This window comes from Rhipicephalus sanguineus, chromosome 6, assembly GCF_013339695.2.
Source record: "Rhipicephalus sanguineus isolate Rsan-2018 chromosome 6, BIME_Rsan_1.4, whole genome shotgun sequence".
NCBI lineage: Eukaryota > Metazoa > Arthropoda > Arachnida > Ixodida > Ixodidae > Rhipicephalus > Rhipicephalus sanguineus.
The window spans coordinates 147,032,132-147,045,458 of NC_051181.1; the positions used below are offsets into that span (position 1 = coordinate 147,032,132).

At 45.0% G+C, this 13,327-nt stretch overlaps 1 protein-coding gene across 4 annotated transcripts in view; it reads right to left on the reverse strand.

The window, feature by feature from the left end:
• The window catches only part of LOC119396713 (protein dopey-1), a 94,817-nt gene that overhangs the window by 44,185 nt on the left and 37,305 nt on the right, over positions 1-13,327 (reverse strand). For all 4 annotated transcript variants that reach the window (XM_049417191.1, XM_049417192.1, XM_049417193.1 and 1 more), the window contains 9 exons: positions 11,614-11,789; positions 10,751-10,940; positions 9,746-9,876; positions 8,913-9,222; positions 7,329-7,731; positions 5,795-6,064; positions 4,805-4,998; positions 2,512-2,751; positions 1,931-2,031 (listed from right to left, as the gene is read on the reverse strand). In XM_049417191.1, coding sequence (XP_049273148.1) covers positions 1,931-2,031; positions 2,512-2,751; positions 4,805-4,998; positions 5,795-6,064; positions 7,329-7,731; positions 8,913-9,222; positions 9,746-9,876; positions 10,751-10,940; positions 11,614-11,789 — 2,015 coding nt within the window. The remainder of the gene's footprint in view (positions 1-1,930; positions 2,032-2,511; positions 2,752-4,804; positions 4,999-5,794; positions 6,065-7,328; positions 7,732-8,912; positions 9,223-9,745; positions 9,877-10,750; positions 10,941-11,613; positions 11,790-13,327) is intronic.

Consider the following 13,327-nt stretch of genomic DNA (forward strand, 5'->3'; position numbering starts at 1 on the left):
GACCATCGTAGTCCTTCCGGCCGACATAGGTAACAGCACGGTCGTCATGGATCGCGCTGACTATGAGAAGAGGGCAGGAGAACTTCTGAACGGGGAGGCTTACTCCAAGATCAAGAAAGATCCGACTCCTCAAACCCAAACCAATCTGAACAGACTTTTATCGCAGATCTTCACCAATCATCCCGATTTCAAAAACCTCTACCTGAAGTTGATTTGCAGAAACGGATCCGCCCCGAGTTTCTACGGCCTCCCAAAGGTCCATAAATCAGGAATTCCTCTCCGACCCATCGTCGACTTCACCCGCTCCCCCCTACGGGCTCTGTCATCCTATCTTCACAGGGTAATCGTGCCTCTGACCGGGAAGACGGACACATACATCCGCCACTCGGGGCATTTCGTAGAACTGGCGTCCAACGTTGTGCTTGAGGAAACCGATCGCATGGTGTCTTTCGACGTGGTTTCCCTTTTCACCAGCGTGCCCGTGCCCCTCGCACTGACTGTGACGCGCCGGGCCCTCGAAGACGACCCCACCCTGATCGACCGAACTCCACTTTCGGTAGACCAGATATGCCAGCTGTTGGAATTTTGCCTCTCAAGCACTTATTTCTCGTTCAACAACGTGTTTTACAGACAGACCAGTGGGACAGCCATGGGGGCCTCGATATCGGCAACAGTGGCAGCTCTCGTAATGGAGGACATCGAAAAGCGAGCGCTTGCCGTGTGTGACCCCAAGCCCAAGTTGTTTGTTCGCTACGTAGATGATTGCTTCTGCGTGGTGAAATCCGGCGAGGCCAACAACCTGCTCGCCCGTTTGAACTCCGTGGATCCCCACATTCAGTTCACAGCGGAAATGGAGATCCATTCAACCCTCCCGTTCCTGGATGTGTTGGTGAGAAGACAACGTCAGAGCCTCTCTTTCTCTGTCTTCAGGAAGCCAACACACACAGGACGCTACCTCCACTTCAGCTCAAATCACCCCACCTGCCACAAGTTCTCCGTTGTACGAAGCCTCGTGAAAAGGGCCGAAAGAATCTGCTCGTCTCCACGACGGCAGAAGGAAGAAAAAGGAAAAATAATCCGGGATCTCGGCGACAACGGCTACACAAAGGCGTTCATTCGCAAGGCCCTGCGCAGGAATAAGGGCGATGGGGGTAGAGAGCCAGCGGCGCCGCCTCAGCGACGCCGTGTGCCGATTCCCTACATCGCGGGAACCAGCGAAACATTAGCGCGCATTCTGGGAAAGGCGGGGGTCGGCGTGGCACACAAGCCAACCACCACCATCGGCCGTTTTTTCCCCCTTCCCAAAGACCGCGCGCCTGTGGAGAAAGCGCAGGGCGTCGTGTATAGGATCTCGTGTTCAGACTGCCCCGCCGCGTACGTCGGGGAAACAAAGAACTTCCGCGAAAGGATGCGGCAGCATAAGAACGATCTGCGTCAGCTGAACAGCGAAAGGAGTGCAGTAGCGGAACACTGCGAAAAATGTGACCACCGCATTAGTCCTGACGATGCGGTGATCCTGGAACAGGAAAGCTGTTGGCGCCGGCGGCTTCTCCTCGAGTCGTGGCATATACAGAATACAGCGGAAAACATCAACCGCACCACGGGAACCTTGCCCCCCCTCTATTGTCAAGGCTTGCGGCAACTGTCGGCAAGAAAGCGCATATAAGCGCCGTGCACCTCGGGCCATCCCACCCCTGAAGAAGAAGCCGGTCAGGCTTCGAAACGTCGGGTTTTTTTTAAAATAAACCTTCTGGTTGGAGTTTCCCCCCTTTTGCCTTTAGTCTTTCACCCAACCAGGCAGACTTCTGCCGAATGTTTACCTTTAAGTGCATTTGTGGAATGTGCATTTGCGACTGGAAATCAATCCCGTGACTTCGTGTATAGTACTGCAACCTACTAACTGCACATCGGGGCTCAAAAAAAAGCCTACCTGTCAAATGGACGAACAAGGTTCGATGGAGTAGACTTGAACTTGAGGTCTCTGCTCAGATGCCAGAGGATGGCAAACCTTTTCTGGGCATCTGTTTGCTCCTACGAAAATTTGAAATGTGAATGAAACTTACTTATATATATATGAGGCATACTAAATGAAAGAAATCGCACCCATATGCATTTTAACGAAGCTTTGATGTCACCCTTTTACTACAATAGTCAGAGCAACAGGTTGGTGAACTTATCTAAAATAGTGAAGTACAGTCGATCCCGGATATATCGAACTCGGATATATCGAATTATTGGCTATATCGAACAGTTGAAAAATCCCCTTGAATTTCCCATGCAAAAGTATAGGGCTGGTGCACACGAATATCGAACTCCAACACAGCGAAACACCCGATATATCGAACGATGCGTCGCGCCGAACTCCAGGAAGTGCATTTTTCCTAACAAATGTTGGTCATTTTCGGCCGTATTCTGACAAGTTTCAATTACACTTGGCAGCCTAGGCTTTGCCAGAGTGCTGAAAACAATAGCACAAGTGGGTTCACTCTCCAAACCTTGGCAAAGGCATACCTGGTCATTCTCACTGGCCAGTGCCCGGCACAGGACGTCTTCGCAGGAACCGTCCTGCTCGGGCGTCAGATTGTTTAGGAGTTGCAACAGCTCCACAGATCGTAGGTGCAGCTCACTGGCCCCTGGCTCCAGCAGGCCCCAGAGGCGGCCCGCAGCCAGGCTCACAAAGCGTGTCCGTTCCAGAATTGCACGCAAGTCTCCAGGTCGCACCATTGGAACGACCACCATCGCCAGGGTGGCCTGAAATTAGCGATCCAAACACAGCATTTACTAACCTCAACCTGCCAAGGCAGCTTACAAGCAATACACAAGGCAATAGAGTGCTTGTTTGGGCCGGTTGGTACGTGTCCATAGAAAACGAGAAACAGTGCGAACCACAGGACTAGAGAACAAAGATGGACAGTGTTTAGTCCGTCTCTGTCCTGTTGTCCTATGGTATGCGCTGTTTCTTGTGTTCTATGGATACAAGGCAAGCTTGCAAAGACAGAGCTGTTAGGTCAGGCGCAAAAATAAATTAAGGCACTAGGAGCAGAAGTGTAGGTTTCTTGTCTACCAAGGGTGTAAGCGTGGTCATAGTAGGCGAGACAATCTGTGGTGCACAATGCACAATTAACGTCGGCAACAAGAAGTTCAATCCTAGGCTTCATGTAGTGGTACATCACGGTTGGCACCATGATCTTTTTACGAAAGTGGGGGGGGGCAGGAGATCATTCTGGGGGGAGGCGGCCACACCCTCACCCCCTGTGCCCCCCCACCTTGGCTGCCCCCGTGGTACAGGAAGGGAGACAACGCCAACAGGCAAGTGGGGCCCACATGAAGGTGTGACTTCACATGTGCCCTTCTCTCTGCCTCCATACTGACGAAAGATACGTTCAAAGTACGCGCACCAGCCGTTTGCTACACTCTCCGCATTGTCTACGGCGTGCGTGCAAAACAGAGGAAGCAAATCCCCAGTGGAGCACTCCAGGATCACCGCTGACAACTCAGGCACATGCAAACTGCATGGGACAAGAGAAGAAGAGGTGCCGTATTCTGGTGAAAAAGAGACTGAGTTCTTGCAGTGTTAGTAGGGCTGTGCGAATAGTGAATTTCAGAACCGAATCGAATACGAATCAAATAGTGATGACACCGAATCGAATACGAATACTAATCGAATACTCTTCGAATAGTTTTCGAATAGTAAGACAACCATTCTCAAAACGGTACTAGAACTACACAATATTTTTTTTGAAAGAAATATTCACAAACTTTCACCAAAGAGCGTTACGCTTACTTTTAACAGACTCAAAATACCACAGTTATGAAAACTGAGGTAAGTTCGTACGCAGAAGCGACCCGAGCTTTCGAAATATTTTGTAACTGCAGGTTGAAATATAGCAGTGACGGCAGATACTTTGTCGCCTGCTTTTAAATAAAACTGAGACATAATATCTAAACAATGTTGAACCGAACACCATGCATACAGCTAAGGCTGTAATGAAACATAAACCTGCCATCGCAACACGGTCCTCGGCACTGAAGGCATGTAGACATCGGTGCTGAAAGCTGTATCTGCAAGAACAATTTACGCAAACACAACCCTTGCATCTATTGCTATTCATGAAGCTGAATGCAGGTGCACCTTCAGTTATTACAAGATGAAGTCAGGAACTGATTAATACGATGCAGCTGCAACATAGTAAAAACTGAGTGAGTGTGGAGCTTTCATTAAAAAAAAAAAACGCCTTCATCCGGTAATCAATATAGCGTCGGTAGTTTCGTAAAAGCTTGGGCTGCATGCACACTCGTAGTTTAGTGATTAAAAAAAGAAAAATGGCCTTTAAGTGTTCCAAAATTTCATTATTTTGGGATTTTCCCGTCGGTGCTAATTATTCGAAAACTATTCGAAAAACATTCGGTATTTCGAGCATGTACTATTCGATTTGAGTACCGAATCGAATAGTATGCTATTCGATTCGAATAGTATGCTATTCGATTCGTTATTCGAAATTTTCGAATATTCGCACACCCCTAAGTGTTGTGTTAGGCATAGACATTTTCTCTGACTTGTTTGTGTATAGGGCACGAGTTCGCAGAGTTTAAGCTACTCAAGTAGAGTGTGATTCTTGAACTGCGCTTGACAATATTTTTTTGTGCAGCACTTCAAAAGTGGTACAAAGCAGGAGGCTCTTCCCTTTCCTAGTGAAGCTCATAGGGGTGCTGATATTCTTGACAACCCCACAAAATCTATCAGTCCCAGACAGAATGAGAATGAGAAGGTAGAAAATAGCAACACGGCATTGCAGCAGCGTACCTGGCTGCCTGGAGAAAGAGCACGGCTTCCATCGCGCAACGATGGCTCTAGGGCGACAGCGGCTGTTCTGGCAAGGCCCAGCAAATCGAGCACAGTGGCAAGGGTCTGCAACAGAAGGTCACGGTCTTCCGCGAAGCAGGACATCATGAGCAATTGTCGTAGCCAGTTGGGGAGGAATTCTTCATCTGCGCTACCTGCATGCGACCACCAAGTGCAAGAACAGGTGGAACGTTGAGATTTTACCTTACTTATGACACAGAGTTGGTTTTCTGTTCAGGTAGGAAAAAGAAAGCAGCAATGCAAAGAACGAACTATAATGACTAACACAGGCACCATGATTACGTGAGCTGGTTCAGAGGTCAAGTTAATTGTAGTCCACTTGCTTTGTGTTAACCACAGTGTGGTAAAAGAAAACCTGAGCATATCAGCTCAATCGAAACGACCCAACTGGCTGAAGTGTTGTGCCTGTGGTATCAAGTATGTCTATTGAATGGCTAAGTGTGCATGAAATACCAAGCAAGAGTGCTTGGTATTTCAAGGGGCTATGTTCTAGCGTACATGCAGGACTATGATCTTTGTACATTCAAGACTAGAAGATAAAAATTTCCCTACTACTGCATCACAAAAAAACATGCTTTACAATTCTTTGGCCGTTTCTTTACAAATGAAGTTCTACTACATTAAATGCTATCTAATCATACAACAATAATAAAAAGGTTGGAGCTTCTTTTTTATGAAACAAAACTCATGTCGCTCATTAGTATGTGAAGGTATGTACTTGAGTATGTGGACTGAACTTTCATGTGATTGGCACAACTGACAACGTAAAATTGATGGATACACTGCAATGCTAATAATTCCAAAGTCTAAACTTCATTTTCTATTTTCAGGTTACACGCCATGACATTAAAACACTGTTTTTAGACTAAATATCCTGTCTATGTGCTTTTTATGACAATTGCAGTTACCTTAGAAATTTACAAAACTCACGTGGAGAGTCCGCATCAAAGAAGATGGCCTTGAGTGTTCCCAGAGATGCTGGAAATGAGGACAGCTCAACAAGAAGCTGGCAGAGGGTAGCGTAAGTATCCTTCAGCTTGCTGAAACAAGGCTGCACTTGCAGCTTAATCTGCGGAATTTCCACATTCTCCAGTGGCCTGGGTGGCACTTGTGGCAGCTCGATGCTTTGGTACGGGTCACCACCTTCCTCCTGAAGCAAGCACTGCTGCAACAGCCCATGCAGTTCTTTCTCCCTGTCATCTGCAAAGCAAGCAAATGCTGCAGAATGATCTATGCAAGAGTAAAACCTGGGTGAGAACAATACAACAGAAACAATGTTTGTCATGAAAAAGAAACACCCAGTAAAAGGTAACTTCTGTCAGGCTGGTCCCTATGCAAGGGTTGATGACAAATGCCTCAGCATTTCTTACACTTCTAAAACCTGTAACACCAAATGCTTTCTTCCATACTTATGAAGTGGAAAGTTTGTGGTCCATATTTTGTAGCATGAGGCTTGGAGGAAATTCATCCCTGCGGTAATGGTCCCCCACATTGTGCTGACAATAACGTGCCTTCGCTAACAAGATCTACTGCTACTACTAGTATGGGCAGTTATAACTGAGTATTCAGATACAAATGACAAAGCTGTCAGTGCATTGCAGTCCAAGGAAAACTGTAATATTTAAGCACTTCCCACCTCCACTAATAACATAACACAGCCTTGTAATCTGGTTTTGTTAAGGGGAGACTTGAAAGGTGTGTTTTTAATAGTTGGGTGAACGGAATGAAATTTAATACACTTATTCAGTTTTTTCTGCAGATTCCAAATCTCTGAATATATTTTTAATAGCTGCATTAGAACAAATGATATGCTAGTTCTACAACGTTTTCTAGCATAATTCTTACGGGGATTTTTGGCAACTTCTTTTCGTCAAACACAAAAGCAAAGTATGCGGCAAGATTACCAGAAACCTGGTCAAGCCGATGATGCTATTTAGTTTCTTACAATATTGTTTACCAAATGATAATTCTCGATAATCATAAAGTGTATGAAGCAAAAATTTTTCACTCATATTTGCATTCCTTTATTTTGCATTCGAAGTTAGATGAAAACAATCAAATTAGCATCATCGGCTAGATGAGCTCTCGGGCAGTCTTGCCACATATTTTGTTTTTGTGTTTGACAAAGCAAAGTTGCCAAAAAGCACTGTAAGAAATATGCTCTCAGAAATTGCATATCTTTTGTTCTAATGCAGATAATAAAAAACTACTTGAAGATTTGGAATCTGCAGAAAAAAATGAATAAGTGTATCAAATTTCATTCAGTTAACCCAACTAATAAAAAATTGTTTTTCAAGACCCATGTCTCCCCTTAAGAAAGGAGCATGTAGGCAAAAATTAAGCAGACGTGTTAGAAAAGTGAACAACGCTAAATACATACCTCTGAACAATTGCTGTATGAAAACCAATTACCAACTATACAAGAAAGAAAGCAAGCCAATTCATACGCAAAACCTACACTCACCTTTCTTGGCTCTCTTGGAGACAAGTGCAGTGGCAAACTGGTTCAAGACAGCACCGGCATCGGAGAGCACCCAAAGCTCAACAAAGCGGAGAAACAGATGCTGAAAGGACGATGTGCAACTGGAAATGAGATTTGCCAGAGACAGTTCCTCTTCACAAGACGTTGACAGCTTTTCCGATGTCTGTTGGCGACTGGTAATGTGCGAATCGGCAGGAGAGCAGGCTGGCTCCATGCCCGAAGAGTGGGGTTGCATGGTGGTCGGCTGCACCTTGGAGAGAAGTCTCGAACAAAGAAGCAGAGCACCGTTGAGCTCTTCAGGTGAGAGCGAGCTACAGTACTGCTCTAAATCTTTTGCGACTTTCTGCAGGAGTGCTGGGAGGTTGTCTGTTTCCACATATGTGTCCTGGATGCAAGAAAAATCCGTGTGAAAAAAGAAGTACGAATGGAGAGGTCAACAAGAAGGAGTAACCAGGTCAAAATGGATAAATGTCCCGTATACACTCTTTAGCATTCTGGTAAGAGACAAGTTAAAAATACTAGTCTCCCTTTACTTAGCCGATTTCTCAAGTGAAAGAACTGTTCAGACAAGACAAAAGTTCAGGAGAGCCAAGGTATCAACAAGTCCACCTGAAGAAACGCTGGCTCCAGCAACATTCCCGCTCAACAATTTTGCACGAACCATTCAGGAATCTATACTTCGCTTACTACTTATTCTGTAAACTTCTGATGGGCCAAACTCCAGAGAAGGTTGATTCTGAATGTTTGACTAGAGAGCAGTCTACTGTAAATGTGCCAACAGAATTTTAAGCTTTCTGAATGCAAGCCTTGCCTTTTAGAGTCGAGATCATGACGTGCCTTGACCACTAGCCCACAAAGAAGGTGCTCTCACACACCAGACCACAGTTTTTAGTGTCGCCTATTATTTCTGAGCTTACATAATTCTTTGCTGTTGCCTGCTTCTAGCCTCGTGTTTGGTGCAACAGAGCCTCTTTTACGCCATAAAATCCTGCATACGTAAGTGACACAGCACACCTGGAATCGCCAGAGACAATAAGTGAAAACAGGTGTGGCTTTTACTCAAGCGTGGAAGTTGTGCGCACACATTGTTAATGGAATGCACGTGCTAACTTTCAGTGATGACAATGCAGACTGCTTTCTTGAGGCTTTATAACGTGGCAGTTTCGATTGGAAAGGCGGCGTGGTGTTGTGGCCAGTGAAAGCGAGTGGTTGGTGCAATAAAGTTTCAGTTATAAGAATAGCGCTTATCCAGCATACCCTATCTCATTCATCCTCGTCTTTTCGTGCTCCGTTTCCCTCACTAAGCATGTGCCCACTCGCCCAAATCAAAGTTTTGCCGGTCTCTACGATGTGGAATTGCCGCACTAGAGGTTGTGGGTTCAATGCCAACCACAACGGCTGCATTTTTAATCACGGCTAAAAGCAAAAACAATGTTATGATTCGATTGAGTTGCACACTGCAGACCACGGGTGGTCAAAATTATTTACAAGTCCCTCACTACAACATAATGAGTTTCTTGCTTTGGCCCATGAAGGCCAACAAATACAAAAGAAATTCATTCTTACCAATGAGATGACTTCCAGCAGAAACTCTGAAAGGACACACACTTCAAGCAGCGATGGCTGTCCAGCACCAACATGAGCCACCTTGTTCCCTTCACTGCACTTTGCCTTGGGAGGCACCTTTGCTGCAGATGACGAAGCACGCTCACAAGCACCCTGAAAGCACTTGTGCACGTACTCCCAGAGATAGTTTGGCTCCAGGGAGCTGAACAGCAGATTGGCTGTCTTGATCAGCTCAAAGTTGCTTCGATTGGCTTGCTTTTCCTGATGGGACTTGGTCACTGTCCCCAGGTTGCACTCAATATACAGGGACCTGGTATTTGGAATAAGAAAATAAGGAATACACTAAAGCCTCATTAATTCCAATTTCATGGGTCCACAATACAATGTCCGTACCAATTGAAAGTCTGAAGTGCTGAGGGTATCTAGAGAACAACAAATACTTACCTACTAAAGACATTTTTATTTACTGAATGAATACGCAACCCCTGTTCTTGCTTTACATAAAAGCAGTATGCAAGCTCAAGTTCTCATCACCTCATCACTTCCCGCACAATGCGGCCGGAGCACAATATCGGTGCAATGTATTACATTCCTACAGACATAATGGTCCCATTGTAATTTATGCACTAGGCTTGTCTGTTTACTATCACAAACTTAGCAAGGAGCCCTAAAAAGATCAGGGAACTTGGCAACCCCAGCACTGGCCCGAAGCCTCTTGCACGCAAACTATCTGCTGACAGTAGTGCCTCTCAAGTAACTGTATCAGGCAGGAAAGCATGCACTGAAGTGAAAGCTTTGAATGTCAGACGCTTGCATAGAAAAGAAAATCTTACCTGAAGACATCAATGAGAATATCGTCCAGTATGAAATTTGTTTCAGGTTTGTCCAGCAAGGAGACGAGAATCCTATATGGCCAAAAGACTGAGAAGTTGCTGCTGAGAACTGGTGACCTGGATGTTGAAGGCTGTGGGTATGGAAGAACAAAGCTCAAGACGATGTAAACATCTGAGAGCATTGATTTTGCTATCCCCTAAGCATGAAAATATTAAAAAAAAAAAACAAAAGTAAAATTTTGAAATTCTGTGCAGTGTAGTAAAAGCGACAACCAGGGACCATGACACCCAATTTTCAATCATAATCTGTGTTATGTGAGTTAATGCTTATGCGTTGACAAATAAACTGGCAAAATTTCAGCGCATTTGGTCGAGCACATAGTTTATAATTGAATATTTTTATAAACATGCAAACGGTCTGAGAGTCGGCCAACACTGGTGCACTCACGAGCCGCGACGTAACAAGAAGCTTGCTGTGCAAGCATCTTCATTCCGGCGAACGATATTGTTCCGTGGTCAGCAGCGCGTGAAATCGAGATATTTTAGCTTTCTTCAGCTTGGCACTGAAAGTGAATGCTTTGCAGTGGCTGAAAGTTTGGTAGAAGACGACATGGCCCCTTTAAATTATTACTCCTATGCTTACAAGTTGGGGGGACGTTAGACTTCCTTGCATCCCCTGACATGGTGTTTTCCCCACATTGATCTTATGAATGAACCAGGTGTGGGTTTCTCTAGGAATGAACATTACACACGCAACATAAGGACGTGATGAGTAAAACTTTTCAATTTTTTCAACTTGTTCCATCAGGACGCTACACTGACTGCATAATTTGGCTCGCTGGCTTAATGGATAAAAAGGTGCAATAAATGTCCTTTTTCATGTTTACACTGATGTGTACTCTATCCTTTGTTCCTTGAGTACTCGGAGCCCCACGAAAATACGCACTCAGAAATACAACAATAAAATTAAAAAGAAACGGGGAAGGCAATAACCATTCCACTTACACTGAACAAGCACTTAATGGCATCCAAGAGGAGGGTACTCGAATGCAAGTGGAAGTAGGTTGCATGCGTAGGCTCTGGAGAGTCGGGGACAGGAGATGACGACGGCTCAGACGATCCTGCAGACTCTGGCGGTGGCACGACGCTGACAGTTGATGAGCCATCACTTCCAAACAGCCAGGCAAACAGCCGCCTGGCAATGGGAGAACGAGTGGCACCCATAAGCATCAACAATTTCTATGGCATGCGACAGTTATCGAAGCTCAGTGTGAGAACTGTCAGATTACATGAACTCTGATACATTATAATGTGAGAGCAAATTGCGGGAGCATAGAAATAAAATAAAAAGATCTCATCTTCACTAAATGCAATCGAGGCCAATTAAATAATTCAATGGAGCACAAATTCTCAATGTCATGATAACTGCCATTGGCCACTGCGTGTCGATGCAAAATGAAACTTTGCAACTGAGCATAAGGTTACATGCAGTAGCTTGTGGTAACACAAGTTACTGCTCTGTGGTAACAGCAAATCAGTCAACCTTCTCAATTCCTCAGCCAGAGTCATATTCTTTGCATATATTTTAGGACATTTGTATCCTAACATAAAAGCAGCTGTAAATGATCCTTCTGTACACACTACAGTTAACTTCCAACCACCTTAATGAACATTTACAAACCCAATGGTAGGTTCGTTCCTTTTTCCTGTCCAGTGTTTTGTGTAGCATACAACTGCGCAATGAGTAAACAAACACGATTCTGCACATTATAAAGCTCAGCGTAAACTCTGCACTAAGCAGAGGCTCATAATAAAACAGCAATTTTAAAGAAAGTTAAGACAAATAGTGAAAGGCAGTGCTGGTGTACCGGTTCAGCGACATGTCCCTCCGAAGCAGGACGCCCAGAGCTGCTGTACAAACACGGACCCTGTCAGCATAGACCAATGTACAGTTGTGCAAGGGAAAACCCAGAAGAAGGAGCTCCAGTGTGCTCCTCTGTACCAGGATGCTCGAGTCCTGAAGCGAAGCACACAGTGCCTGGACCTGTCACCACAGAGGAAGACAAAATAACATATCAAGCCGAGGCAATGTCTAAGTGTCTCATTCCTCTTTCTACTCTGCAGCATTCACTTTCGTGACAAGTTGAAAATGTGACTGTTTCGCTTTTCTTTCTCTCAAATATCTGCAGTCCTGTCTCAAGGGTAGGAGTGTCGAAGTAGAATTCTTAATACGAACCACAGTCTGCCATTCAATGTGTTAATTGCAACCATACGAAGCCAGCAGTTCCATTATCTGTTGACTGAACCACATTTCTGAACATAAGACTGACACAGACACCCTCATCATGCCCCAAATACTTATTCCTCTATAGTATCTCATGTGATGCTACTGCCACGACACAAAGCGTTCATTTTAGTGTGGTCCTTTTCCAGTTTTCAGATGAACGATAGAACAAGTGGTTTACAGTTATAGAACCCTTTCTTAGAATCAAACTTTCCGCAAGCCCCCTTTTTTTAAACTGCTTATAAACAGTGACACATGTCAGGGATGGTACATGCTGTGACGGCAGTCACTTCACACTGTGACTTGCCAAAGTGTACTTTGATCACACATTCAATGCCATCATCAGGAATTCTGGATTATTAACCAATTACTATAGCTATAACCCACAGTGACACTAAAACTGATATTTTTGGACATCAACTACTATTGCTTGTAGTACCGCAACATCCTGAGTGTAGCTTATTAAATGAACTTATTACAGTAAAATCTTGTTAATTCGGCCCCCATTTATTCAACAAATCAGATAATAAGGACGTCTTCTCTGGTCCCAGCAAGAATATGTGTGGTTTAGTGGCATCAAACTCTTGTTAATTTGGTCATATCTGGCCGCAACCCAGTTAATTCGGACAATCCTTGGAGCGCGCCAAGCACAAAGCACTGCAAATGTGCGACGCAAAGGAGTGATAACAGCGTTTGCGAACAACTGAAACGACTACCGGCCTTCAGAAAGGCGTGGTCGCCATCCACAGTCTTACCACAATCGCGTTGTTGGCGACCAAGGCTTCAGCTGCTGCGGCAAACTTGTTTCGTTTTCGATTTTACTCGATGCACGTGAACTGCGCGGGCACTATCTATGGTCATGTCGACAGCGACTGGAGTCAAAGCGTGCCTTAAGAATAGCGTAGTCGCCATCCATGGTATGTGCATTAGCGAGCCAGGTTTATTCAGTAGCAGATGCAGTGCTCAGCAGTTTCGTGCCTTTAGCGGCCACAGTATTGTCCACAGCGGATGTGGCTCTTGGTACCTTTGCTTTGATTTCAGGTAATGAGCGTGCAATGTCACAAAACACGACAAAAGTCAAACATGGTGGAAGCTGTTGAAGATGAAGAGCTTCAGACGCGGTTCGCATGCCGGCATAAAACTCACTTGCTACATTGTGATGGACAAACGATCAATTGCTGGCCATTTTTCCAACGGAAAAATTATTGTCATGTGTGCGTGGCAGTGTTGGTGGTAGTGGTACGTAATAAGGGATGGGTTCAGAGCATGCTACGGCTTAAGACATGCGAGCCTTCAGC